General features: G+C 60.6%; 5 protein-coding genes across 6 annotated transcripts; 2 read left to right on the top strand and 3 right to left on the bottom strand.

The window, feature by feature from the left end:
• Positions 1 to 300: 300 nt before the first annotated feature.
• On the bottom strand, positions 301 to 3,686 carry ACOT8 (acyl-CoA thioesterase 8). Its single transcript, XM_079321578.1, has 7 exons — positions 3,223 to 3,686; positions 2,339 to 2,625; positions 2,116 to 2,252; positions 1,687 to 1,912; positions 1,279 to 1,436; positions 778 to 969; positions 301 to 680 (listed from the first exon to the last, which is right to left on the bottom strand). Exons 2-7 carry the CDS (start codon positions 2,554 to 2,556, stop codon positions 562 to 564), a joined length of 1,050 nt encoding a protein of 349 aa, XP_079177704.1. The 5' UTR covers positions 2,557 to 2,625; positions 3,223 to 3,686; the 3' UTR covers positions 301 to 561.
• On the top strand, positions 2,759 to 16,159 carry CTSA (cathepsin A). 2 transcript variants are annotated; one of them, XM_079321574.1, is made up of 15 exons: positions 2,759 to 2,894; positions 12,156 to 12,319; positions 12,391 to 12,502; positions 12,621 to 12,671; positions 12,957 to 13,043; positions 13,144 to 13,299; positions 13,602 to 13,693; positions 13,992 to 14,076; positions 14,193 to 14,284; positions 14,480 to 14,558; positions 14,697 to 14,845; positions 14,916 to 14,991; positions 15,100 to 15,189; positions 15,306 to 15,407; positions 15,550 to 16,159. In XM_079321574.1, the coding sequence occupies exons 1-15, from the start codon at positions 2,787 to 2,789 to the stop codon at positions 15,631 to 15,633; spliced, it is 1,527 nt and encodes a 508-aa protein (XP_079177700.1). In that variant the 5' UTR covers positions 2,759 to 2,786; the 3' UTR covers positions 15,634 to 16,159. The 2 variants fall into 2 exon arrangements, with proteins under 2 accessions (XP_079177700.1, XP_079177701.1); XM_079321575.1 differs by lacking the exon at positions 2,759 to 2,894 and adding an exon at positions 11,827 to 11,942.
• LOC306809876 (zinc finger SWIM domain-containing protein 1-like) lies at positions 4,101 to 7,476 on the top strand (the record flags this gene model as incomplete). Its single annotated transcript, XM_079321780.1, is given in 8 exon segments — positions 4,101 to 4,311; positions 4,533 to 4,614; positions 4,616 to 4,949; positions 5,028 to 5,071; positions 5,131 to 5,201; positions 5,204 to 5,457; positions 5,461 to 5,560; positions 5,563 to 7,476. Coding segments are annotated over 8 exon segments (1,191 nt in total). The 3' UTR covers positions 5,658 to 7,476.
• Positions 8,890 to 11,323, bottom strand: NEURL2 (neuralized E3 ubiquitin protein ligase 2). Its single transcript, XM_079321579.1, has 2 exons — positions 10,626 to 11,323; positions 8,890 to 9,214 (listed from the first exon to the last, which is right to left on the bottom strand). Exons 1-2 carry the CDS (start codon positions 11,299 to 11,301, stop codon positions 9,099 to 9,101), a joined length of 792 nt encoding a protein of 263 aa, XP_079177705.1. The 5' UTR covers positions 11,302 to 11,323; the 3' UTR covers positions 8,890 to 9,098.
• On the bottom strand, positions 15,890 to 22,416 carry PLTP (phospholipid transfer protein). Its single transcript, XM_079321576.1, has 16 exons — positions 20,662 to 22,416; positions 19,793 to 19,908; positions 19,522 to 19,621; positions 19,322 to 19,450; positions 19,040 to 19,195; positions 18,834 to 18,897; positions 18,599 to 18,662; positions 18,404 to 18,495; positions 18,089 to 18,265; positions 17,880 to 17,939; positions 17,620 to 17,781; positions 17,381 to 17,448; positions 17,266 to 17,308; positions 17,049 to 17,112; positions 16,887 to 16,963; positions 15,890 to 16,793 (listed from the first exon to the last, which is right to left on the bottom strand). The coding sequence occupies exons 2-16, from the start codon at positions 19,899 to 19,901 to the stop codon at positions 16,653 to 16,655; spliced, it is 1,506 nt and encodes a 501-aa protein (XP_079177702.1). The 5' UTR covers positions 19,902 to 19,908; positions 20,662 to 22,416; the 3' UTR covers positions 15,890 to 16,652.
• Positions 22,417 to 22,424: the final 8 nt, after the last annotated feature.

The following is a 22,424-nucleotide window of genomic DNA, read 5'->3' as shown; positions in this document are numbered from 1 at the left end:
GGAGGCCTTAAGCCTCCACACAGAGGTGGGAGCTGTCTTACTCCCTTCTCCCAGCTCCCAGCTGGGCCCAAGCCCAGTCCTGGAGAGGAGCCCAAGGGCAAGCAGAAGCAGCAACTGAGAAGCCAGGGCACAAGCAGTGCAGAAGTGAGAAGAGGAAGCAACGTGTGCCAAAGTAGCACCTTCCCTTACTGTGACCCAGCCTGCCGTGGGGGCAGAGCTGATCTACTGTGCTCCTGGCACTGCCCGCCCTTGTGCACAGTCACACGTCCAAGGGGACAAACTCCAGTGAGAGTGTCCAGCTCTTCACCCAATGGCTTTATTTTAAGATGGGTGAAGGATAGCTGATGGCAGTGTGCAGTTACATGCTGTTCAGCTAGCAGCTGGTTGCAGCGGTGCTCTGTTGGTCACTGTCTGTCGCCGACACCTCTGGCACCGGGACTTCCTGCAGTGCTTGATCCCACCTGGACTCCTTCCTGTTCCTGTCCAGGTTCCTATTTTGATCTCAGGGTCCCTCCCTTGGCATGCCTGAGCCCACACTGAGTAGCATCAAGGTCTCCTCAGCTAGAGCTTGCTCTGGTTTGGTGTCTGTTCCACCCTGATGACACCTTCCTGTGCGCAGGTGACAGCCAGGACCCCGTCCCTGCGCCACAGCCGTCCCTGCACCAAGCCCCGGCACCCACCTGCAGAGAGGGACAGTCAGACTGCAGCCCACTGCCCCAGGACAGCCAGGGCTGGCCTTGGCCATGAAGATCTCCCAAAAACATACTATGGACTTACCAGCCCAGGGGCTCTCACACTCGTACAGCATCCAGTGGTCAGCTCTGAAGGGCGCATGGAACCACATGGAATGGTCAAGGGACACCATGAACTTGATGCGGTACTGCCGGTGTGGGAGCAGGGCCGTGCCCAGGAAGGCGTAGTCAGAGATGTAGGCAGCCACGCAGCAGTGCACCTTCATGTCAGTCTCCCCTGCAGAGCAACCAGTGCTGCCCATCCTGCAGGGGCCCGTGGGACGCGCCTGGGGCTCTGCTCCCCTGGAGCCAGCTGCCAAGCACAGCTGAGATTCTTCCAGACTTACTCCCTTTGCCATGCCATGTCCTAGCATGGCTCACAGCACCACCTCTGCACCCACACCTATACTACAGCCTTGAAGTGCCCAGGCTGGGACACAGGCAGCACCTTAATCACAGCTTTCCCAACCCACTCTGTTGCAACAGTGCTCCACAGCATGAGCTGGTGCCCTTGGATTGGGAGGCACCTGCACCCAGCAGGACTCACCTATGTAGCCTCGTGCTCGCACCCAGAAGAGCTGCTTTGCCTCCTGTGGCTCTGAGCTGAATATATCTGGTGGGTTCACAGGTTTAATGTCAATAGGCACATCCTGAGCTTGGATCTTGGTGAGGCGCTTCCTGTATCCCTCGGCCACATTAGGATTCCTGCAGCTCAGCACAGAGAAGCGAGGTTAATGCCAGACAGGCAGGTTGGAACACATCCTACTGGCAGCAGTTCCAGCCCAGGTACCCAGAGGAACAAAGAAAGACAAGAGGGGCAGAGCTCCTATCCTGTCCTGCTCCTCTATTCCCCTCCCAGGCATATTTGAGAACTCCTCAGATAGTCCTATTCTACATTCCCCTATGCCCCAGGCAGCAAAGGGCATCCCCAGCGTGTCCCTTCCACCCCACTCACTGCAGGAACTTCTGGATGAGCTCCTCCTGTGTCAGCAGCTCCTCGGGGGGTGGCACGGTGGGCATGGTGAACTGGTGCTGCACTGGGCTTCCCTGGGAGAGCTGGAAGGAGGCCTGGCAGGTGAAGATTGGCTGTCCATGCTGGATTGCCTTTACGGAGCGAACAGAGAAACTCTTCCCTGTACGGGTCCGCTCCACTTCGTACAGCACCGGCACCTTGGGGTCCCCTGCGACAGGAAAGGGACGTTCTGCCGCTGGCCCACGGCGCACCACGCACAGACGAAACCTGCCCAGCAGGGGCCGAGCCTGGCAGTGCCACTCACACGCCTCCTCACTCCTGTGAACTTTGCCAGCGTCCCAGCCACTGCCGGGCCCGTCCCGAGCCCCTGCAGCCCGTCCCCGCCCCGGTTCCCCGGTTGCTCGGGCGCACCTGTCCGCACGAAGTAGCAGTGCAGCGAATGCACCTGCTCGTCGCGGCTCACGGCATGGGCTGCCGCCACCAGCGCCTGCCCCACGATCTGCCCGCCGAAGAGACGCTGCGTGGCGGGCACCCAGTGGTGCCGGCCCCTGCGGGGAGAAGGCGGCCGCGGTGAGGGGTGGCGGCGGAGGAGGAGGCGGCGGCCCGGTCCCGCTGCCCCGGCGTCCATGCGCACCTGTAGAGGTCGACCTCCAGCTGCTCCAGGTTCAGCACGCTGGTGATCAGCACGCTGCGCAGGTCCCCGGACGACGGCGGCTCGGATCCCGACCCCGTTCCAGCCCCGCTGGCGTCGCCCGGAGCCGCCATCACCTCCGCGAACCGGGACCGGCACCGCGACCCGATCAGCAAAGCGGACCAGGAAGCACCGCCCAGCCGCGGGGCGAATGCCGCCATATGATTGGACGGTAGGGCCGTCAGTCACCCTCGTTCTGTCAGGATGCTCTAGGCTGGTTGGTTCGCCTCCTGTCAATCGGAAGAAGACAATGCTGATTGGTCGAGATCAGAGTGTGGGCGGTGCCCGGCTGGTTTAACAGGGATGGCGGGTGGGCTTGGGCCGGTCCCGGGGGCGTGGATCCGACGGCCGGGCGGAGAACGTCCGGGCATCCCCCCGCGTCCCTCTCGCCATGCGCCCGCTTCCTCGCCTACAGGGGCTGCCTCTACGGGCAGTGGAGCTGCGTCCCGGTGCGCAGCCACAGCCGGCGGCACGGTACCGCTGTCCGCCAGGACGTCAGGTAAGGCCCGCCCGCCGCGTCCGGCTGGAGCTCGCAGCAGCCCCGTGCGTCCGGGGTTCCCCGGCAGCCACCGGCAGGAGCTGCTCCCCGGTGTAGCACCGCCAGACCCCGTGGACCGTCACTTGGGGCCAGCCCAGCGCTGTCCCGAGGCACAGGCTCTGTCCTGTACCTGGCTTTGATAACCGGGCCGATCTCGGTAGTGTGACGCCCCGGTACCGGGGCGCCGCCAGCTGTGCCACACATTTGTCGTATTCAGTGTATAGCTCCTGCCTCTTCCAGCTCAAGACTCCAAGCATCGACATCTGCAGTATTCTCCAGCTGTCCTTACCTCACTGCAGTGGAAAGGTGATATCAGGTTTTCCTCAGGGAGCACTCGATTCCACGGCCCTCACTTCTCCAAGCGGGTGTAGTGACGCTGTTTACTTTCCATCTTAGCTGGTGGATCTGCTTGTGTGCAGAAAGGCTGCAAGGTCACTCACTAGTTGCGCAACTGCTTCCTTTGCCCTTTTAAAATACAACTTGCCTTCTTAAAATACAGTTTAACCTCTTTCCTTGAAGCTTTTCTTGTCATGTTCTAGCCTGCTCCTCCAGAGCTACAGAACCTTGTGGTTTAGGGATAAAGGCACAAACACATGGGTATCAGCTTCCTCACCAACGATGCAGTGCTTCTTCAAGCAGTTGCTGAGAGTCTTCTCCTACACTGGGCGCCGGGCAAAGGAGGACAAGTCCTCTACTTGTCCTGCCTCCTTGTGGAGAGCAAGGAGTGAGGACGGAGAGTGGTGCACTTGCTGAAAAGAGAGACATGCGAGAGAGTCCAGCCGCTGAGCCTCGAGCGATGGGGAGCAGCTGCAGGCGGGGGAGGCAGCCAGGCAGGATCGGTGCCCGCACGGGGCAGCGGCCGCACCGCGGGGCGCTCCCGGCGGCCCCGGCCCGCTGCGATGCGCTCCCGGCGGCCCCGGCCCGGTGCGATGCGCTCCCGGCGGCCCGGCCCGCTGCGGTGCGCTCCCGGCGGCCCCGGCCCGCTGCGATGCGCTCCCGGCGGCCCCGGCCCGGTGCGATGCGCTCCCGGCGGCCCGGCCCGCTGCGGTGCGCTCCCGGCGGCCCCGGCCCGCTGCGGTGCGCTGCCGGCGGCCCCGGCCCGCTGCGGTGCGCTGCCGGCGGCCCCGGCCCGCTGCGGTGCGCTCCCGGCGGCCCCGGCCCGCTGCGATGCGCTCCCGGCGGCCCCGGCCCGCTGCGATGCGCTCCCGGCGGCCCCGGCCCGCTGCGATGCGCTCCCGGCGGCCCCGGCCCGCTGCGATGCGCTCCCGGCGGCCCCGGCCCGCTGCGGTGCGCTCCCGGCGGCCCCGGCCCGCTGCGGTGCGCAGCGAACGCTGCGGGCGGCGCTCGAGCGCTCCGGTGCCGCCGCGGGCGGTACCGAGTGAGGCAGCACCGCGCGGGGAGGCGGCAGGGACCGGGACATGCCGCGGTGACCCCGCCGGTAGCGGCAGCCCGGAGAAGCCCGCACTGACAGCCCGAGTCGCGCTGGCCTCCCCGCGCTCCCCGTGTTCACCCTCTGCTGTGTCTGGAGCCCCGCACCGAGTGCCGGCCGTGATCGCCGCCGGGAAAGCCGTGAGTGCAGGCGCTGAGAGCCACCGGCAGGAGCTGCTCACCGTCCGGACTGGCTGCCTCTGCTCCACCTTCACTGGCTGCTCGAGGACGGGATCTGGGCCACGCACCGAGAGCAGCTGCGGGGGCAGCAGTGGCTCCTTCACGGAGCTGGAGATTGTCATCCAAGGGTTAAGTCAGATTTTCAGTGCTGGGCTCTCTCTGGAGAGCTGCATAACCACCTTGGCCCAGCACTACAACGAGTGTGTTTCTAAGATCCCTCCTGATGCTGTGACACTTTCTGCTCCCCATACCAATCACTGTGCTGCTCAGGCACAAAAATCTGCCTATTTCAGACTCACCTCTTGCCCCTCAGTGTGCCAGGGTAACACATCCCAGAGCTCTGGGCTGTGGCAGCAGTTCAGCAGAAGCAGCAGCCCGTGTCAGCCTCTTTTGCAGCCATTGAGAGTCGTATGATTGTTCTCCAGTGTCCATCGGCTCCCCGAGGCCCTTCAGTGTCAGCCTGAAACACCTCATGCTCTTCCCCAGAGTGTGTCAGCAAGCTCAGTCCCTGTTAGATCCTGTATCCTGTGGTAAGACTGGAGGCCACAGAAACCTCAGAGGATTACAGTGAAGATTAGATTACCCAAAGGACTGAAGATGGCATCAGGCAGTCTTTGAGTGGTATTTGCACAGAAGCTGCTGCCAGGCTGTGCCTGAATGAGTGGCAGTGGTTCAGAAGTCCATGCAGCTGACTGGAACCAGGAAGGACAAATTCAGTGTACAGATCATCCTGGAGGATGCCCATCCTGTTGGCATCTTCCACGAAGGCCCAAGTAGCTACACTTGCCACTTCACCCAAGCCTTCCAGCTGCCCTGCTGGCACATCTTTGCTGTGCTGAACTCAAACAGGAGGCTCTTGCTGAGGGAGATGCTCAGTACACCATGGGAGAGGGGATGTGATGCCCATCAGGCTGGGTGAGACAGTGCTGATGGCCTCTTGGAGGTCCTAAAGAGCTCCTGGAACAAGTCTTTGGATAAATCCCTGGTGGTGTCCTTTCTCACAGCAGAGATCAGCCAGCTCCCCATTGCAGTAGAGAGGACTTTGAGCACAGGACTCTGTGGGAGCTGGCTGATAGCTGGATCAGGCTCTACATTGAGGTGAAGCTCCAGCACTGAGTGGGAGCTGAGCTGGGTGCTTCCACTGTGTCCTGCACCTTCATTCCTCTCAGCCTGTCATTTCCTCGGTGTGGAAGGGGCAGTTTGGGTCCTTGATCTGCTGAGTGAGCATCACTTCTTGCACAGGGCAGCAGAGGAACTGGATTGGGAGCTCCTGATCCTGCAGGAAGGGTAACAGTGACTGACCTGGCTAGAAGCTGTGGCCAGGGGCCAGCTCTGGGTGGTGCAATGTGGGAGGTGTTGGTAACATAGAATCTGCTGAGTTGGAAGGGACCCATTGGGATTGTGTCCAACTCCCAGTCCTGTTCAGGACACCACAAAAATCCCACCATGTGCCTGATAGCGTTGTCCAGACACTTCCTGAACGCAGACAGGCTTGATGCCATGACCACTGCCCACAGGAGCCTGTTCCAGTGCTTAGCCACCCTTTAGCTGCAAAATATTTTTCTGATATCCTATTTCAATCTCTTGTGACTCAGCTTCATACCATTTCTTCGAGTTCTGTCACTGGTCATGGCAGTGAAGAGATCACTGCCTGCCCCTCTGCTTCCTCTCACGAGGATGTTGAAGACCACAGTGAGGTCTTCCCTCAGTTTCTTGTTCTCCAGGCTGAACAGACCAAGTTACATCAACTGTTCCTCATAAACTTCACCTCCAGTCCCATCACCATCCTCATGCCCCCTTTGAACTCTAATTGCTCAGTGTCTTTTTTATATTGCTGTGCCAAAACTGCCCCCAGGACTTGAGGTGAGGCTGTACCAGTGCAGAGCAGGGCTGGACAATCCTCTCCCTTGCTGTGCCTGACTCACCCCAGGACAATTGGCCCTCCTGGCTGCCAGGGCACTGCTGGCTCATATTCAACTTGCCATCAACCAGGATCCCTTTCCTCAGTGCTGCTCTCCAGCTTCTTGTTCCCTGTCTATATATACAACCAGGTTGCCCTGTAGAAGGTGCAGAATGCACCTTTGCTCTTGTTAAATTTCATACACTTGTTAATTATTCATCTCTCCAATATGTCAAGGTCTCTCAGCAGGGCTTCTCTGTCCTCAAAGGAGTTGGCAGCTCCTCCCAATTTAGTGTTGTCAGCACTAAACATTAGTATATTACTTAGTATTCCTTCGAGTCCTGAGTCCAAGTTGTTAATGAAGATGTTGAAGAGAATTGGGCCAAGGATGGAGCCCAACAGAACCCCTCTAATGACTGGGCACCAGCCTGATGTCACCCCATTCACTATAATTCTTTGTGCCCAACCTGTGAGCCAGTTGCTCATCCTTTGTGTATCAGGGTTATTCAGCTGCAAGCTAGAAACTTTGTCCAAAAGAAAACTGGGACAGACAGTATCCAAAGCTTTGCTGAAACCCAAAAACTGGAATTCCTTCATCAGTTACGTGGGTTATCCTGTTGTTGAAGGAAATCATGTTCAACAAGCAGGACTTTCCCCTCATGAAGCCATGCTGACTGTGACTGGTGACTGTTCTCCTCCAGGTGTTTTCCAGTGCCTGACAGAATGATCTTTTCCATTATTTTACTGGGCACTGAAGTGAGACTGACAGGCCTATAGCTTCCAGGTTACTTTTTGGCCTTGCTTGAAACTGGGACATCATTCCCCAGCTTCCAGTCATGTGGGACCTCTCCAGATTTCCAAAACTGCTGAAAAATCATTGAGAGTCTTTGTGATTACATCAGCCAGCTCTTTGTGGTTTCTTAAATTAATTCCATAAGAGCCCATAGATTTTTAGGGATCTAGGTACAACAACATGTGACAAAACTATTTCATCTGTGGCCAGCACCCGCAGGTCCTTGCAGCATCCAGCTGTGAGGTGTTGTGCAACAGAGCCAATAAATCACCCTTGTGTTGTTTGGGAGCCGAGTCTGTCCCTGTGCCAGCTGCAGCCACCCTTCCCTGCCCAGGGAGCAGGGCATGGGGAACCGGGCAGGAATTTGGGCAGTGCTCCTCGGTGGTCTTGTCTCAGGTGGCAGGAGGTGGCAGCTCCTGAAGGTGACAATCCCACTGTGCTGCAGCCCACTGTAGAGCAGGGGTGTTGTTTATCTGCTTGCAGCAGCTGCTCTCAATTCCTCAAGAAAGAGGAACCCGCCCCCGTGTGCGGGGGTCACTGCCGGGCAGATAACGCTGCAGGGAGGTGGGGAGCAAAGCTTCACGCAAGGGTGGGGGAGGGAAAACAGCCTGCAGAGTAAACGCCCTGCGCTGTGGGTGCTGCTCTGCTGTGGGTGAGTTCCCCAGCCCCATCGCAGCCAGATGAGCTCCAGCCCCAGCAGCTCCCAGCCGGTTATTGGGACACAGCAAGGAATGTCAGAGACCTCACTCCATTGCTGTGGTTTGGTCCATATTTTCTCCATTTAGCAATTCCTTCATTAACACTTTGCTGTTGATGGAGTTGGCTGTGGTTGTGGGTTGGGGATTTCCTTTGAGCACGAGTTTTGTAACATGATCTGATACTATCGAGTCTCTGCCTAAATATAGCATCATGTTTCTTTAAAGCACCTTTCTGTAAGCTTAAAGCTGCTTGTTTCGCTTTTGTTGTGCTGTGGAAGAGGCCTGGAAGGCTTTGCCAGCCCCTTATGCTATCTCTCTGGCTCCTATGGGCACCCCTCTGATTTTAGCAGAGCTCTCCCCTCCAGCCTGTTCCTTTGCACAGCTACAAAGTGCCTGATGGAGGCACTGCAGGATGCCAGCTGCCATCCCCACCTGCCAGCAGTCGAAGGGTCTGGCTGAGGGCACGGAGCCGAGGGCATGGAGCTCCCAGTCAGGATGGCTGTGCCCCACACCAGGTCACTGTGACTGGCTCTGTGGCCACAGACACGTGCCCAAGCAGTGGCTGCTGCCAGCACTGCTGTCTGGGTGCTCCAGCATCTGACTCGTCCCCCTCTAAGCTGAGCACACAGGAAATAACTCATCGTTCTCTGGGTAAACATCTTTCCCAAGAGTGAAACTGCCCGGCCGGGATGAGCGTCCAGCTGTAATTTACCTCCACGTGAGTGCTGTGCCGTGCCCTCCCACGCTCCACCAGCCCCAGTACTCGCTCTGATCCACCCAGACAGTCCCAGCGTAATTCCAGGGCTGGGGACATGTCCTGAACCCCACAGGGTGTGGCCTGTGCTCCCTTCCTCACTGGTAGGGGAACTGCTCCCACGAGGGGTTGCTGAAGCACAGGGGGTCCCAGCCCCACAAGCCTCCTTTGATAGAGTCTTGTCTGGAAGCACTTTATTGCTCTCTCTGACCCACATCAATCCCCCTGCCCATGCTCTGGGCATGCCACCATCAGTGTGGGGAAAATCCCAACCCCACTTTGCCCTGCTCTCATGGCAGCCCTGCAGCAGCACAAACTGGGGTGAGTGGGCAGGGAGGGGCACAGAGCCTGCTGGGCAGCCATCACTGTGGGGCTGTTGATGTGGGGGCAGCCCAGCAGCACCCTCAATACCTCACTCATGTTGGCAGAAGCTCTTGAGTAGCGGGGGCAAGTCGAGGCCATCGATGGCCAGGCGGTGCACGATGTGTTTCTGGATAACCAGCCGGCACAGCGTCTGCAGGGAAGGAACTGGAAGGGAACAGAGAGTGTACCTGAGCTGAGCAAGTCGGCAGTGAGGCTGAGCACAGAGGGGTGGAGGAACTGGCAGAGCTTCTCAGAGGCACTGTGGTTAAAGGCAGTGGTAGGTGAGTTTGTTCTGTAGCATTGTCCTGCCCTGGGCTTGAACTGGCTGTGCGGGGGCTGGTGCCAGGCTGCTCCAGCAGGGCTGGAAGCTCAAGGGCCCCAGGCAGCAAAGCTCTTCCCGTTATTAGGAGGAAGGTTGAGAGACAGTTATGTGCCCAAGCTGTGTGTGTCTGTGCCTGGTTTGCATTTCTTTCTCTGGCAGCTGTCAAGCAACTCTCCAGGGTCTCACATACCCATGATGTGCTTCTTTTCCATCCCACTCTCTCAGTCTGCCTGCACTGGCCCCAGGGTCTCACATACCCATGCTGTGCTTCTTTTCCATCCCACTCCCTTGGTCTGCCTGCACTAGCCCCAGCACCAGGCTGGGGCTGCACTGCCTGCAGAGACAGTGCCTGTCATGTCTTTGGGGCAGACCACCATGAGAACCATCCCCTTGGCATCTGCACAGAACCTGCCTGGTTCCTGCTCCTGTGATACCTCTCTCCAGAGCCATGGGTGGCTCAGCAGTGTGGGTACTGACAGCTGCAGCCTGCACTCTCCTCAGGTGTTACACTAGGGAGAATACCAGATTCCAGCCTTGGGACAGAAGCAGCTGCTGTTGACACCAGCATGTGAAGCAATGGCTCCCAGTGCTGGGGGCAGCCAGTACTCTGGCTCTAGCTCCTCCTCTGGCTCTGTCTCACCTGATCCATCTCCTCATTTTTCCAGCGTGGTGCTAATAAGTAGTCATTAGCCTGATCCCTCCCAGCAAGCCAAGGGACATGGGATAATGCCCAGGCTCCGATGGCATCACAGGATGTCTGCCCAGGGAACATCGTGTCTGGGGCACGTGGCAGGTGCGTGGGCGTGGTGTGCTGAGCCCTAGTGGGTGTAGGTGGATGTTTTGATGCCAGGGCAGGATCTTGGCTGGCTCTGGCTGCCATGTGCTGTAGGCAAGACTGGGCACAGTGAGGCCTCACAGCTGGGGACAGCCCCAAACACCCAACTCCATCACTCTGCTTAGGAAGGGTGGCCAAGGGGCTCTGCCTGACTGCTGCAGCTGCTGGGGGTTCTTCCCTGGCTCCAGCACAGCACCCATGGAAGAGCTTTCATCAGACACTGCCCAGCAGCCGTACTGTGAATCTCGCCTGTGCTCCACAGGGACCAGAGGCTTTCCCGTGCCCTCTTACCCCGTGTCCCTCTGCCCAGTGGCACACACCAACCTTCCCACTCTTGGTGACTATGGGACGACCCCACCAGAGCTCCCCCACTCCTGGTCCCCGCAGCACGTGCCGCAGGGAGGGGCACCGGTACCTACAGCCATAATCCACCGGGATGACCCGGACACTCTTGGTGGAGGCAAAGACGTCGATGACGGCGTAGAGCGGGCGGGTGGCGGGCAGGCCCCTGGCGCTCGGCCCCATGTCCTCGCCGTTGATAACGATGTGCATGTCGGCGGTGCCGTCGGGCTGCGGGGCGTACAGCACCCCGATGCGGCTGCGCCGGGCGGTGGCGGGCAGCACGTTCATCTTGTACAGGTCATCCAGGATGTGGCTGTAGCGGCCGGGCCGGCTGCGCCCCACCAGCGTGTCGCGGGGGATCCGCACCCGCTCGATCAGCAGGAAGGGCTCCCAGGGCCGCCCCTGCGCCTGCACCTCCGCTCCCTCCACCACCACGTGGTTGTGGTTCCGGGTGATGGCAAACACCCAGGTGTCCCCCATGTTGACCAGGTCCGGCAGGGAGTACTCAGGCACTACCTCCAGGCTCTGGGGATCGTGGGCCGTCAGTCCCACGCGCAAGTGCCCACACCAGCCCAGCTCCTTCTCCTCGATCTCCACCAGGAAGATCTGCCCGGGTGCCAGAGGCTCCTGGCTGAAGCACAGCCCGTTGGCGAAGCTCTCCACTCGTGTGGCTTGCGTGTGTGAGGCATCCAGGCGGATGTTGGAGCCGTGGATGTGGTGGAAGCGTGCAGCAAGCCGGCACCGGGCAGCCATTGCTGCCGGAGCTATTTTTAACTGTCCCTATCACAGCTGCTGTGAGGTGGTGACAGCCCAGCTGGGAGGGACAACCAGAGGGCTCAAGGAGGATCCTAGTGCCATGGGGGGAGGTTGGGGGGGTGGCCCCGTGGCTGCTGGGCACAACCGGGCCCAAAACAGACCTACAGATATTCCCCACTGCACTGTCCAGCGCTGCCACCTGGGCCTGGGTGCCTGGCTGTGCCCATGCTGTCCAGCAGTGCCTGGCAGTGCCCGGTGGTGCCCAGCGGTACCAGCTATAGCCAGCAGTGGCCAGTGGTCATCACAGGGTGATGACTGGCAGTGCCTGGTGATGCCCGGCTTTAGCCAGCTGTAACCGGTGGTGCCCGGTAGTGCCCACCGGCGCGCAGCCCTTCCGGCCGGCTGCCCCCGCTGGGGTGGGGGAGTTCCATCGCTGCCCCCGCCGTTCCGGTCCTGGTCCCGGTCCGGGCCGTTCCCACGTGCGCGGGCGGGGCCTGGGTGGGGCCGGCCGCCCCCGGGGCGCTGATTGGCCGTCGCCGGGCCCCGCCCCGCTCACGTGAGAGTCGCAGGTCATATGGGCGCGTGTCATGTGTCCGCCGTGACCGCCGCCTGCGAGCGCCGCGCCGGGAGCGGCCGCGGTCAGCGGGACCGGGAGGGCACCGGGACGGGAGCAGGGGGACGGGATGGGGAGACTGGGACCGGGACCGGCGCCAGGAAAGCCGACTGGGCCGGGCCGGGGGCCGGCCCTGAGTGCGGTGCCGGGCCGGGGCAACTGGGCCGGGGCGCTCGCGGGGGCGCTGGCGCGGCCGTTCCTGGGGGCCGCCCCTGACCGTCCCTTCCGCCCACCGCAGATGGGGCCGGTACTGCTGTCGTCGCTGCTGCTGCTGCTGGGGTTGGGCCGGGCCGCCCCCCCGGACCATGAGGTGACCTACCTGCCCGGGCTGTCAAAGCAGCCCTCCTTCCGCCACTTCTCGGGCTACCTCTGCGCCGGGCCGGGCAAGTACCTGCACTACTGGTACGTGGGACTGCTCCTGGCGATGGGGGGGCATCGGCTGGCACCGGGCACTCACAGCTGCACATCCACAGGTTCGTGGAGGCCCAGAGTAATCCCCAGAGCAGTCCCCTGGTGCTGTGGCTGAACGGGGGCCCTGGCTGCAGCTCCATGGAGGGTTTCCTCAAGGAGCATGGCCCCTTCCTGGTTAGTAGTCGCTGCTATCCCATGCCTCGAGGACTCAGGGGATGACCGGCTGTGTAGCACGAGCCATCCCGCTGTGTCCTGCCCTGCTTTGCCCATCAGTCACCACCTTCTTCCTCAGATCCAGCCCGATGGGGCCACACTGAAGTACAATGAGTACGCATGGAATAAGGTACAGGCACAGGCGCTGCTTTCCTTTGTGGCTTTGAGATGGAATGGCCCTGAGCCAATTCTTCTTGCCTCTCCGTGGAGCTGACCCTTCCACCGTTCCCCCCCCCCCCCCAACACACCCTCCTCTTGAGTCTGCTGTAGAGCAGCACAGGAATGTGGCCACCCCAGCACAGCCCTGGGGCGGGCCACGCTCCTGTGGGTGCTGCTGTGGGTGGGGCCAGCAGCCCTTGGCTCCACTGAGCCAGAGGGTCTCCCCTGATTGCTGCCTCCACTGCTTTCCTCGCAGATTGCCAACATCCTCTACGTGGAGTCTCCTGCTGGTGTTGGCTTCTCATACTCCGATGACAAGAAGTATGGCACAAATGACACAGAGGTGAGTAACTGGGGTGCAGGGAGAACCCTGCTTCCTGCCTGCCCCCTCCTGGGCATGGGGTGCAGCCTTACCACCTGACCATGCCACCTTCTCCCTGTAGGTTGCTCATAACAACTACCTGGCACTGAAGGACTTCCTCCGGCTCTTCCCTGAGTACTCCAAGAATGATCTGTTCCTCACAGGGGAGAGCTATGGAGGGATCTACATTCCCACACTGGCAGAGTGGGTGATGCAGGACCCCAGCCTCAACCTGAAGGTGGGCAGCTTGGCTCTGCCCAGCCGGGGAGCAGAGGGCTTGGCACAGGCGGGTGGGACCAGCCGGGATGTAGGGCACGCCTGGCCCTGCAGCCTTTGATCTCTTCCTGGGGTTCTGGCAGCAGCTGCTGGTGGACGTGTCTGTTGCTGCTGCCGGGGGAGTGTCCTCAGGCACCCCCAACCCTCCCTGTTCCCTCTGCAGAGTAAACAGTTCCACATCTGCTTCCTGCCTGCGGCTGCTGAGCTGTGACTGCCCCGCGGGGAGCTGGAACACAACAGGGTTGTTTTCTTCTTGCCTCGCAGGGAATCGCTGTGGGAAACGGCCTCTCATCTTATGAGATCAATGACAACTCCCTGGTTTACTTTGCCTATTACCACGGGCTGCTGGGGACCGAGTAAGAGCAGAGGGAATGCTGGATGTGCCATCCCTGTGCAAGCAGGATGGGTGCACAGCTGAGCCTGGGGCTGTCTGGGTTGGTGGTGTTGGGAAAAGGGCAGCACCTATCATGCTCTGGGCCAGCAGCTGGGTTGTAGCTCCTTATCCCAGGCGGCTCCCATAGGTGAATTTGTTTGTGGGATAAAGAGAGCATGGGGCCAAGCTGTGTGCCTTGTGGCCACTGGGCAGAGAGCTGCAGGGCAACTGTCATGTCAGTGTTGCCACCTGGTCCAAGTGGTCCTGGTCTCTCCCCACAGGCTGTGGAAAGACCTGCAGGCCTTCTGCTGCTCCCAGGGGAAGTGCAACTTCCATGACAACTCCAACCTGAACTGCACACTGAAGGTGAGGGGAGCCAGAGCCCCTATCTGTGTGCTGGGCAGCACATGCCTGGCTCTTGGTGGGCCCACAGTTCCACAAGGGTCCTACTGAGTCCCAACCCTTCTTGCGGTTCCTTGCAGATGGGGGAGATGATTCAGATTGTAGAGGAGTCTGGCCTCAATATCTACAACCTCTATGCCCCATGTGATGGAGGTGTCCCAGGGAGCATGAGGTAAGAGTGAAATTGGTTCTGCTGGCACCAGCTCACTGTTGTTGCACTGGCACAGAGGGACATGGTGGGCTGGGCAGGGGGCCCCTCTGGGATAGATGGATGGTGTGTGGCTACTGCTGAGGACCCCCCCAGGAGAGCCCTTAGCCCTTGTTCTCCAGGGTTTTCAGTCTGCCCTCATACTCGCTCTGGCTACAGGTATGAAGGTGATTATCTCATCACACATGACCTAGGCAACTCCTTCATCCGGATGCCACTGAGGTTCTCCTGGCGGCAGGTGAGCCGAGATGCCCATGCTGCTGGGCTGTGAGCAGCCTCTGTTGGGCCAGTTGTGCAGTTGTGGGCAGGAGGGGCAGAAAGCAGCTGCTCCATGGGGCAGGTGCTGCTGTGACAGTGACTCTCCTGACTCTCCCAGAACCTGTTCCGGATGCCAGTAGCCCGAAAGAAGGTGCGGATGGACCCGCCCTGCACCAACTCCACAGCCCCCAGCGTGTATCTGAACTCCCCCGAGGTGCGGAAGGCTCTGCACATTTCCCCTGAGGCCTCAGAGTGGCAGGTGTGCAGGTGAGCATGCTGTGGGCAGGGAGGAGGAGACTCAGAAGGAGCAGACATGATGCCAGTCCTTCTTCTACAGCTTCGACGTGAACCGCAACTACAAGCGCCTGTACACGCAGATGAATGAGCAGTACCTCAAGCTGCTTGGAACTGGGGTGTGTACAGGGGACCCCACAGACCCTGGGAGTGGCTCTGCCAGCTCAGCCTCCTACCTGGCTGAGGCTGCTGCCCTGCCAACAGCTCAGTCTCTGTCTGCTACACAGAAATACCGGATCCTGGTGTACAATGGGGACGTCGACATGGCCTGCAACTTTCTTGGGGATGAGTGGTTTGTGGATTCCCTGTGCCAGAAGGTAAATGGGCAGAGCCCAGGCCAGTCACTGGCTCCAGGCTATGTGCTGTAGCTGGCTGTGGCAGGAGCATGGGCAGGGCCAGCTACAGGTGCTGAAGGCACTGCTGCTACTCCCAGGTGCAGATGGCTCGCCGGCCCTGGCTCTACACTGAAAATGGTGAGAACCAGATCGGTGGCTTTGTGAAGGAATTCACCAACATCGCTTTCCTCACTGTCAAGGTAGGGCTGAAGGCTCTGAGAGCCAGGGATGAGGCTGTGGGTGGGTGTGCTGGACACCATGGCTGCAGTTAGAGTAGTGTGGTGTTGACTGGGCTGTGGCAGCACCCCAGCCACACTGACAACCACTGCCCCTTTCCTACAGGGAGCTGGCCACATGGTGCCCACAGACCGGCCGCTTGCTGCCTTCACCATGTTCTGCCGCTTCATTAAGAACCAGCCTTACTAAGAGCTGCAGAGGTAGTGCCCGGCGCTCCAGCTGCTCTCGCCATCCCACCTGCCCTCACCGCCGGCACCTTGCACAGCCTGTCCTCGCTGCTGCTCAGCTACACCACGGACCTGTCACATCTGCAGCCTTCCCCCCCAGCTGGACAGGGCTGCCTGCCATGGGTAGGGGTCATGGGCTGGGGGACTCTGGCCATGTGGGAAAGGTGTTGTGCACCTGCTGCAGTCACCTCCTCCCTTGTGGCTTCCTGTATTGCCTCCTCCCTGTCTGCGGTGGCAGCTGCTTCCCTGTCAGGCAGGGAGCAATCACCAGCACTTCCCCTCAGCCCCACATGAATACAGCCTGGGCAGGCTCTGAGGAGCAGCAGCAGGGGGCAGCTGGGTCCTGCTTACCTCTACCTTGGCTCCCACCACCTCTGCTCCCACTGAAGGAGACTTAACACCATTACCACAACAATCCCACTGCCAGGGCACACAGTGCTTCAGGAACTTGTAATAAACTCTGACCAAGGTGGTTCTGCTCCTCCTCACACCTTTGTGCCAGCCCCTGCTTCGCTTTCCTCTGCTCTTTGAGGAACACCAGTGACTGCCAACGCCCTGTGGCAGGGAGCCCTGGGCTCTGTGAGCTGTGCCCTCTCTGCAGGGGTCTCTGCATCCTGGAAATCAGTGACCCACCTAAGCAGCAGCACAGTCACTCTGAGCCCTCTGGCACTGCACTAAGCTGCTTCGGCTCCCAAGGAACCAAGCTGGGCAGCAGCATCAGCTGCCTCTTTTACTTCTCCCAACCAGGTACCCCAGCATGGACATGTACTCCAAGCAATAAGGCCATGTAGTTGGAGTCAGTTGGTTTATTAGTGTAATGAGCAGGGGTGCAGCAGGGGTTCCCAGAGCACCCTCTCCACCTTGCTGCACCCCACCAGGGCCTGGATGCCCTGACAATGTGCTGGTGGTACCAGGGAAGCTGCTTCCTACCTAAAGTCTATGGGTCCAGCCCAGGATCTGCCCTTGGTCCAGAGAAGAGAGCTAGAGTGAGCTGGGGTCCAGGCTGGGCTCTGCAGGCTGGGAGCTGGAGTAGGCAGTGGCAGTCGGCACTGGGCGGTATTTCTCAATCACCTCCCGCAGCCCCTTGGAGAAGTGAAGATCAGCTCCCACTGTGAGGAATCCCTGCAGGGGGAAGAGGGTCAGTTCAAGGCTAGAGATGACAATTCCCATCCCAGCAGGACATGGAGGCAAAGGCTGTCCCATCCCACCACATACCGCATGATTGGTGACCACCTCCCTGGTGAAGTCCATGCCTTCAGGCAGTGGGATCTGCACCCCTTTCTTTGTCCTTTCTGCAGAGAGGGAGAGCTGGGATGAGGCTGAACCCTGCTATGCCCCTGCCTACACTCCCAGTTGTGTGGGAGCAGTGATGCCTACCATTAATGATGGGCATGATAGTCAGCTGCAGCAGGGTCTTCAGTGGGGCCTGCAGTGAAAACAACTGGAGGAGAAGAGCTGGGGTCAGTGTAGTGACAGAGCTGACAGCCAGGGCAGGGAGGGCTGTAAGTTAGGATCCTGAATGGACAGCCTCTCCCCAGCCCACCCCACACTGTGGCTGGGTGTAAAGGTTCCCAGGCCATCACCATGCTCTCACCGCGAGCGACTCCAGTGTTGACTGCTTGGAATAGATGCGAAACCTGGACAGAAGAAAGCAGTTGTGAGTAGGGTGTGGAGGGGACTCCCACTGCCCCCACAGACCCCAGCCATACCGTCGCAGGTCCAGCTGCACACGCAGCGCCTTCCCTTGCAGGAACACCTTGGCACTCAGCTTGGTTTCCTGGGGAGGGAGAGGGCTGACTCACAGCAGGCAGAGGACAACCAGGCCAGCACAACCCACAGGTCCAGTGTCCCTCTGCTCGGAGACACTGGTGGCTTACAACACAGGGTGGGGGACACTGCTCCTGTGTACACTGGAGTAACTGCACGAGGAGCCCCACCCCTCCCTCACCATGGCCATGCTGGAGAGCTGGACAGGTGGGCGGTCCGGGGGCACCAGTGAGATGTTCAGGAAAGCAGAGACAGAGACTGAGGTCCCCGAGGGTTTGATGATGCAGCGAGGCGGAGCAGAGACCTGCAGCACGAGCCGCAGCGGAGCATCCACAGAAGGACTCTGGGGAAGGCAGGTGAGCTGGAGGCTTGGAGCAGGGCAGGGCTGTGCTTTGCCCTGGGGCTCTGCCATGCCTTCCACCCTGTCTGGAGGCTCCTTACCAGCATGAAGATGGTCCCAAAAAATGTGGCTCTCAGCAAAACCTCCAGGTCCTTGGGTATCTGTGGAGAGCACAAACCATCAGAGGGAAAGGGGGCTGCTGCTGCATGTCCCAGAAAAGCTGCTCCCTGACTGGCACCTCCTTTGCTCTGTGACACAGCCCACCCCTCCCTCCTCCCTGCACACAGTCCGAGTGTTTGGTGCTCCTTACCTTCTCCCCTTGGAGCTCTATGGTCAGCACTCCTGCCTGGAAGTACGAGTGCATGGCTGAGTCGAAGAAGTACTCAGAGAAGGCAACATAAACCATGCGTTCAGTCTCCTTGATCACCGGCTCCACTGCATGGTTCTCCAGTTCCTGGTCCTCTCTCACCCGGGGAAAGAACATGCCCTGGACCAAGAGCAGGAGAGGTTCCTACGGCCACGGGGGCAGCCCACCTCACCTGCTCCATGGAGCCCACCGTGTCTGCTGGCACAGTCTTTCCCCCAGGGATGGGGAAGGACCAACAAGGCAGGACCCAGTGTTCACCTTGAAATCGAGGTCAAGGGTGTCAGTGGAGATGGACGGATCCCGTAGGAGGGAGTAGTCAATCCCAATATGCTCATCCACATAGTTCCTCACTGCCAGGGAAGATGTGCTGGTGTGACTTAGCCTGGAGCTGCCTGGCAGACTGTCTGCCCCACAGTGAATGGGATCCAGTCCCTTTCCCAGGGCAACACACACCAGGCACTGTGTCCAGCAAAGAGTTCAGCAGCACCAGGCTGGCATGCTCCAGGGATGGGCAGATCTGCAAGGCAAGGAGCCAGGCTGAGGGGAATCATTCCCAGGACTGGATGAGAAGCTGCAGAGGCAGGACAAGGCCCAGCAGATGGGTGGGATACAACTCTGCCCTTTCCCATTGACAGAGGGCCAAGCCCTAACATTCTACAGCCCCTCTCTCCTCTACGCTTGGCTGTACCTGCTGGCTGAGGAGGAAACGCATGCCCGTGACGATGAAGGTGCTCAGGAACTCATAGACCTTCCTGGAGGACACAAGAGTGGTTCTGCACTGCCTGTTCTCCCTGTGGCTCTATACCCATTCCAACAAATAGCTGGGCTAAGGAAGCACTGAGGGTGTGGGAAGGGGGTCAGAGAGCCAGGCACAGGCAGAGGGGTCCGGTGTACCTGAGTGTGCCGGAGAAGCCAGCATGCATTCTGGCTATGGAGGCATTGCAGGTCATATTGGAGATCTTGAGGCGCCCAGCCTCATCCTTGGCCAACCGCAGCACTGTGTAGATGTGGACACCATCCGCAGAAGCATTGATGGACCCAATGTCGTAGCTAGAAGCCAGAAAGAGGATGAGAGGAGCACACAGCTCCTGCCAGCTGCAGGACAGCAAGGCACCCAGCAGGCACAGCTGTGGGGTGGGCAAGCACCCTGAGCAGCAGGAAGGGGACGCAGCTCACAAGAACCAGTAGAGCAGCTGCCTGCGGAAGCGTAGGCTAATGGAAGCATTGTTGATGTCGAAGACAAGGTGCTGCTGGGGCTGGAAGTTCAGGTCTGAAAAGGCCAGCTGCAGGTCTGTCACCTTGACTCTGCAGAGGGGACAGGGGTGATTAGACGGACATATGGACATCAGAAGCTGTGGGCAGCAGGCAGCACTCACTGGCTGATGTTGTACTGGAACTGCCCCTCACTCCCATGCAGGTCCGACACTGTGATGTTGTGCAGCTCCTGCTCCACAAAGCGCAGCCCCTCCTGCTTCACTGCAGGGAAAAACGAGGCTGGGCTGGGATATGCCCTCCTGGCAGCATCGCCCCTGACAGCCCCCACTCCTCGGCCACCCCACGGTGGAGCATTGCAGGCAGAGCCCTACACAGGCACAGACCCCAGGAGGGTACCAACGTCCTTCTTTCCCACCCTGGCCAGTCCCTTACCCAGGTCCAGCCCCTTGGAAGTAATCCGGATCTTACAGCCAGGAGGGCTGTGTGAGGCTGTGACCAGCGAGGGCAGAAGGAGGAGAAGGAGGCAGCTCCCGGCAGCCATCTCGCACCTGGGGGGGCAGAGAGCAGGGTCAGCACGGACTGGCCTGAGGACACCTTCCCGGGAAAGGAAGCAGCTGGTGTCCAGCCTGCCCGGGGCAGGGGGTAGCTCCAAGGAACACCCCGCGGTTCCACTATTCTCCCTGGAAGCCCGCAGTGCTGCCCAGGTTGCCTTTGCCCAAAATCTCTGGACCAGCAGCCCATGAGGGGCACGGCCCCCACCCTAGGGTGCTGTGCTCAAGCCCCAGCACTGGCCCTTTGGAGCCCAAGGGTCCCGCATCTGGGAGCGCGCACTCCAGTACTCCCCCCGCCCTCACACACCCCGCTCCCCAAACCGCAGGGACAGGCGCCAGCCCCGTGCGTGCTGCAGCAGCGGGGAGCCCCAGCACTCCGCAGAGGAGCGAGCCCTCGCCCGTGGGGCCGTCCCGCAACCCTCACAGCCCCCCCGAGATGTGCCGCCTGCCCCCAGGCTGATTTGAGATGAGAGCTGGAGTCTGTCCATCCCGCAGCAACAGGCAGAGCTCCGTGCGAGGCTGTGGGATGGGACGGGGCACCCCCACACCTTCCCCCGGTTCTCTGAAGGGAGAGGATGGCTGATCCCCTCCCCGGGGCTGTGTGATGGGACAGGGCTTCCCCACAGCGTTTTCCTCCACTTCTGTGTAGGGAGAGGATGGAGGTTCCCCTTCCCCAGGACCCGGAGGCACCGTCGTGCCCAGAGGCTGGGGGGTTCCCCCACACAATGCCAGCTCAGTTCGGGTACTTACAGCGAGACTTCCCGGCGTGGGGAAGCTGAATCACGTGAAGGCAGGAGGGAGGGAGAACACCACCAGCTCCAAGACTTTCTTTTGAGCTGGCTGAGGTTTCCCTGTCTTTATATAGCCCCCAGCTGCCACTCCTTGTGGGCTCACAGCTGGGAGGAGACAGCGGGACGGATGGACGGGGAGGATGCAGGTCTGTGTCCCGCCGAGCCCGGCTGGCTGCCAGCACCAGCACAGACAGCGGCTCGCCTGGCCACCCCAGCTCCAGGCTGGACACGAAGCCTTCCTCTCCAAGAAAACACCGCTCCCCGCGTCCTGCACACGCAGCCACGGCCGTGGATCTCTCTGGCACCCGCCGTGGGAGGGGCACATGTGCCAACGGCATCCTGGAGGGTTGGGGACTCCCGATCTGTATTACAAAGCTTCTGCCAGTGCTGATCTATCCCAGCTTCAGTGCAGACTCCGCGGCCCCGGGCCGGAGGTGCTGCTCGGGGCTGTTTCATGCCCATCTGTGTGACATGAACTAAGCAGAGATGATGCTGAGGCAGTGGACTCTCAGGACTTCCCCCACAGACTCTGCCCCAATTCCAAGCCAGGCACCACTGGCTCCGCAGGACATGCCTCTGGATGGCCTTGTCCCGTGTGCTAGCGGCAGCTTGACTGGCTCCGGGGTGGCAGCATGGGCACTGCCAGAGTGTCCCCATCCTGCTCCCGTCATGGGAAAGATGGGCAGCTGCTCAGCCCGGGGCTCCCTCCTGCAAATCCTGCCTGGCCGAGCTATGCCAAGGGCCTGCCCCTGACCTCACCACCCCCTCGGCCACCTGAGCTGCCTCGCTCCAAGGCAGGAGTTTCACTGTCCCTTCTCAGAGTCCCCTCTGCCCTCAGGGGTCGGTCTGAGCCGGCCCTTTGTGCCCCGGGCGGTTATCGGTTCTCTGGGCAGCGGAGCCGGGCTGCTGGAAGCCCAAAACGGGAGCCTCAGTGCTTACACAGCACTTACCCTCCAGAACTGCTGCGCCAGCGTTAACTCATTAAACTGACCCCGGTGCTCCCGGAGCAGAGGGCAGGACTCCGGGAGATGGGAAACCCCTTGGAAAGCTTGGGCAGCGGGATATCCCAGAGGAAAAGCGCAGGACTGGCCCCGCGGTTTCCCCATCGGGATAGAGGGCCATCGGCTGCTCAGGGAGGTGGGGCCGAGGCAGGACGGGGGCTCCGCTAGGCGGATGCGGCAGAAACTCCACCGGCTGTGAGAGGGTACTGAGGCCCTCAGGAACCCCCAGTAACAGCCGCGTTCTCCTTCCACGTCCCGTATCATCCTCCAGCTTACGCTGTGCAGCAGCAGTCACGGAGCAAGGGAGCGACCCCAGCGACCGTCAGGCTGTGCCCTGCACTGCACCGTGTCCCTCACTGCCAGCGCCCACGCCTGGCACCGGGACCCGCGGGCCAGGGTACGGCAATAATGTGGGGAGGAACGTGTCATGCGCCCCAGGGAGCGCCGGGACAGGCCGTGGCTGCCCGGGCCGGCCCGGGTTAAAGCGCAGCAGGAGCCACCGCTGTGCCCGGCGGGCGGCGGAAACCTCGCGCCCGCACATCAATGCAGCCCCCCCGGCCCAGCTGCCGCCCCGCCCCGGCGCCGCCGCTCTTCAAAGGCCCTTTGGTGGCGACCGCTGCGGCCGCGCCCTGTCAGTACCGGGAACCGCCCGCGGCGGGCGAGAGGGCGGAGCCGCTCCGCTTTAAGCGTTTCCGCGACAGCGCGGGCGGGACCGCGACCG

The sequence above is a fragment of the Erithacus rubecula genome (genome assembly GCF_903797595.1).
Source record: "Erithacus rubecula genome assembly, chromosome: 18".
Lineage (NCBI taxonomy): Eukaryota > Metazoa > Chordata > Aves > Passeriformes > Muscicapidae > Erithacus > Erithacus rubecula.
The sequence above is the reverse complement of the archived record's forward strand: the minus strand, read 5'-3'. Positions and strand labels throughout refer to the sequence as shown.

Coding starts and splice junctions, on each gene's coding strand:
- ACOT8 (XM_079321578.1), bottom strand. CDS start 2,556: ATGGCGGCATTCGCCCCGCGGCTGGGCGGTGCTTCCTGGTCCGCTTTG. Junction 1,437..1,686: donor CTCATCCAGAAGTTCCTGCA/GTGAGTGGGGTG, acceptor GCTGAGCTGCAG/GAATCCTAATGTGGCCGAGG. Junction 970..1,278: donor GCGAGCACGAGGCTACATAG/GTGAGTCCTGCT, acceptor GTTGCTCTGCAG/GGGAGACTGACATGAAGGTG.
- CTSA (XM_079321574.1), top strand. CDS start 2,787: ATGCGCCCGCTTCCTCGCCTACAGGGGCTGCCTCTACGGGCAGTGGAG. Junction 12,320..12,390: donor GGCAAGTACCTGCACTACTG/GTACGTGGGACT, acceptor GCACATCCACAG/GTTCGTGGAGGCCCAGAGTA. Junction 14,077..14,192: donor ACCTGAACTGCACACTGAAG/GTGAGGGGAGCC, acceptor GGTTCCTTGCAG/ATGGGGGAGATGATTCAGAT.
- NEURL2 (XM_079321579.1), bottom strand. CDS start 11,301: ATGGCTGCCCGGTGCCGGCTTGCTGCACGCTTCCACCACATCCACGGC. Junction 9,215..10,625: donor CATCCCGGTGGATTATGGCT/GTAGGTACCGGT, acceptor GTTCCCTTCCAG/TTCCTTCCCTGCAGACGCTG.
- PLTP (XM_079321576.1), bottom strand. CDS start 19,901: ATGGCTGCCGGGAGCTGCCTCCTTCTCCTCCTTCTGCCCTCGCTGGTC. Junction 19,622..19,792: donor TTCCAAGGGGCTGGACCTGG/GTAAGGGACTGG, acceptor TTTTCCCTGCAG/TGAAGCAGGAGGGGCTGCGC. Junction 18,663..18,833: donor GTTTCCTCCTCAGCCAGCAG/GTACAGCCAAGC, acceptor CTTGCCTTGCAG/ATCTGCCCATCCCTGGAGCA.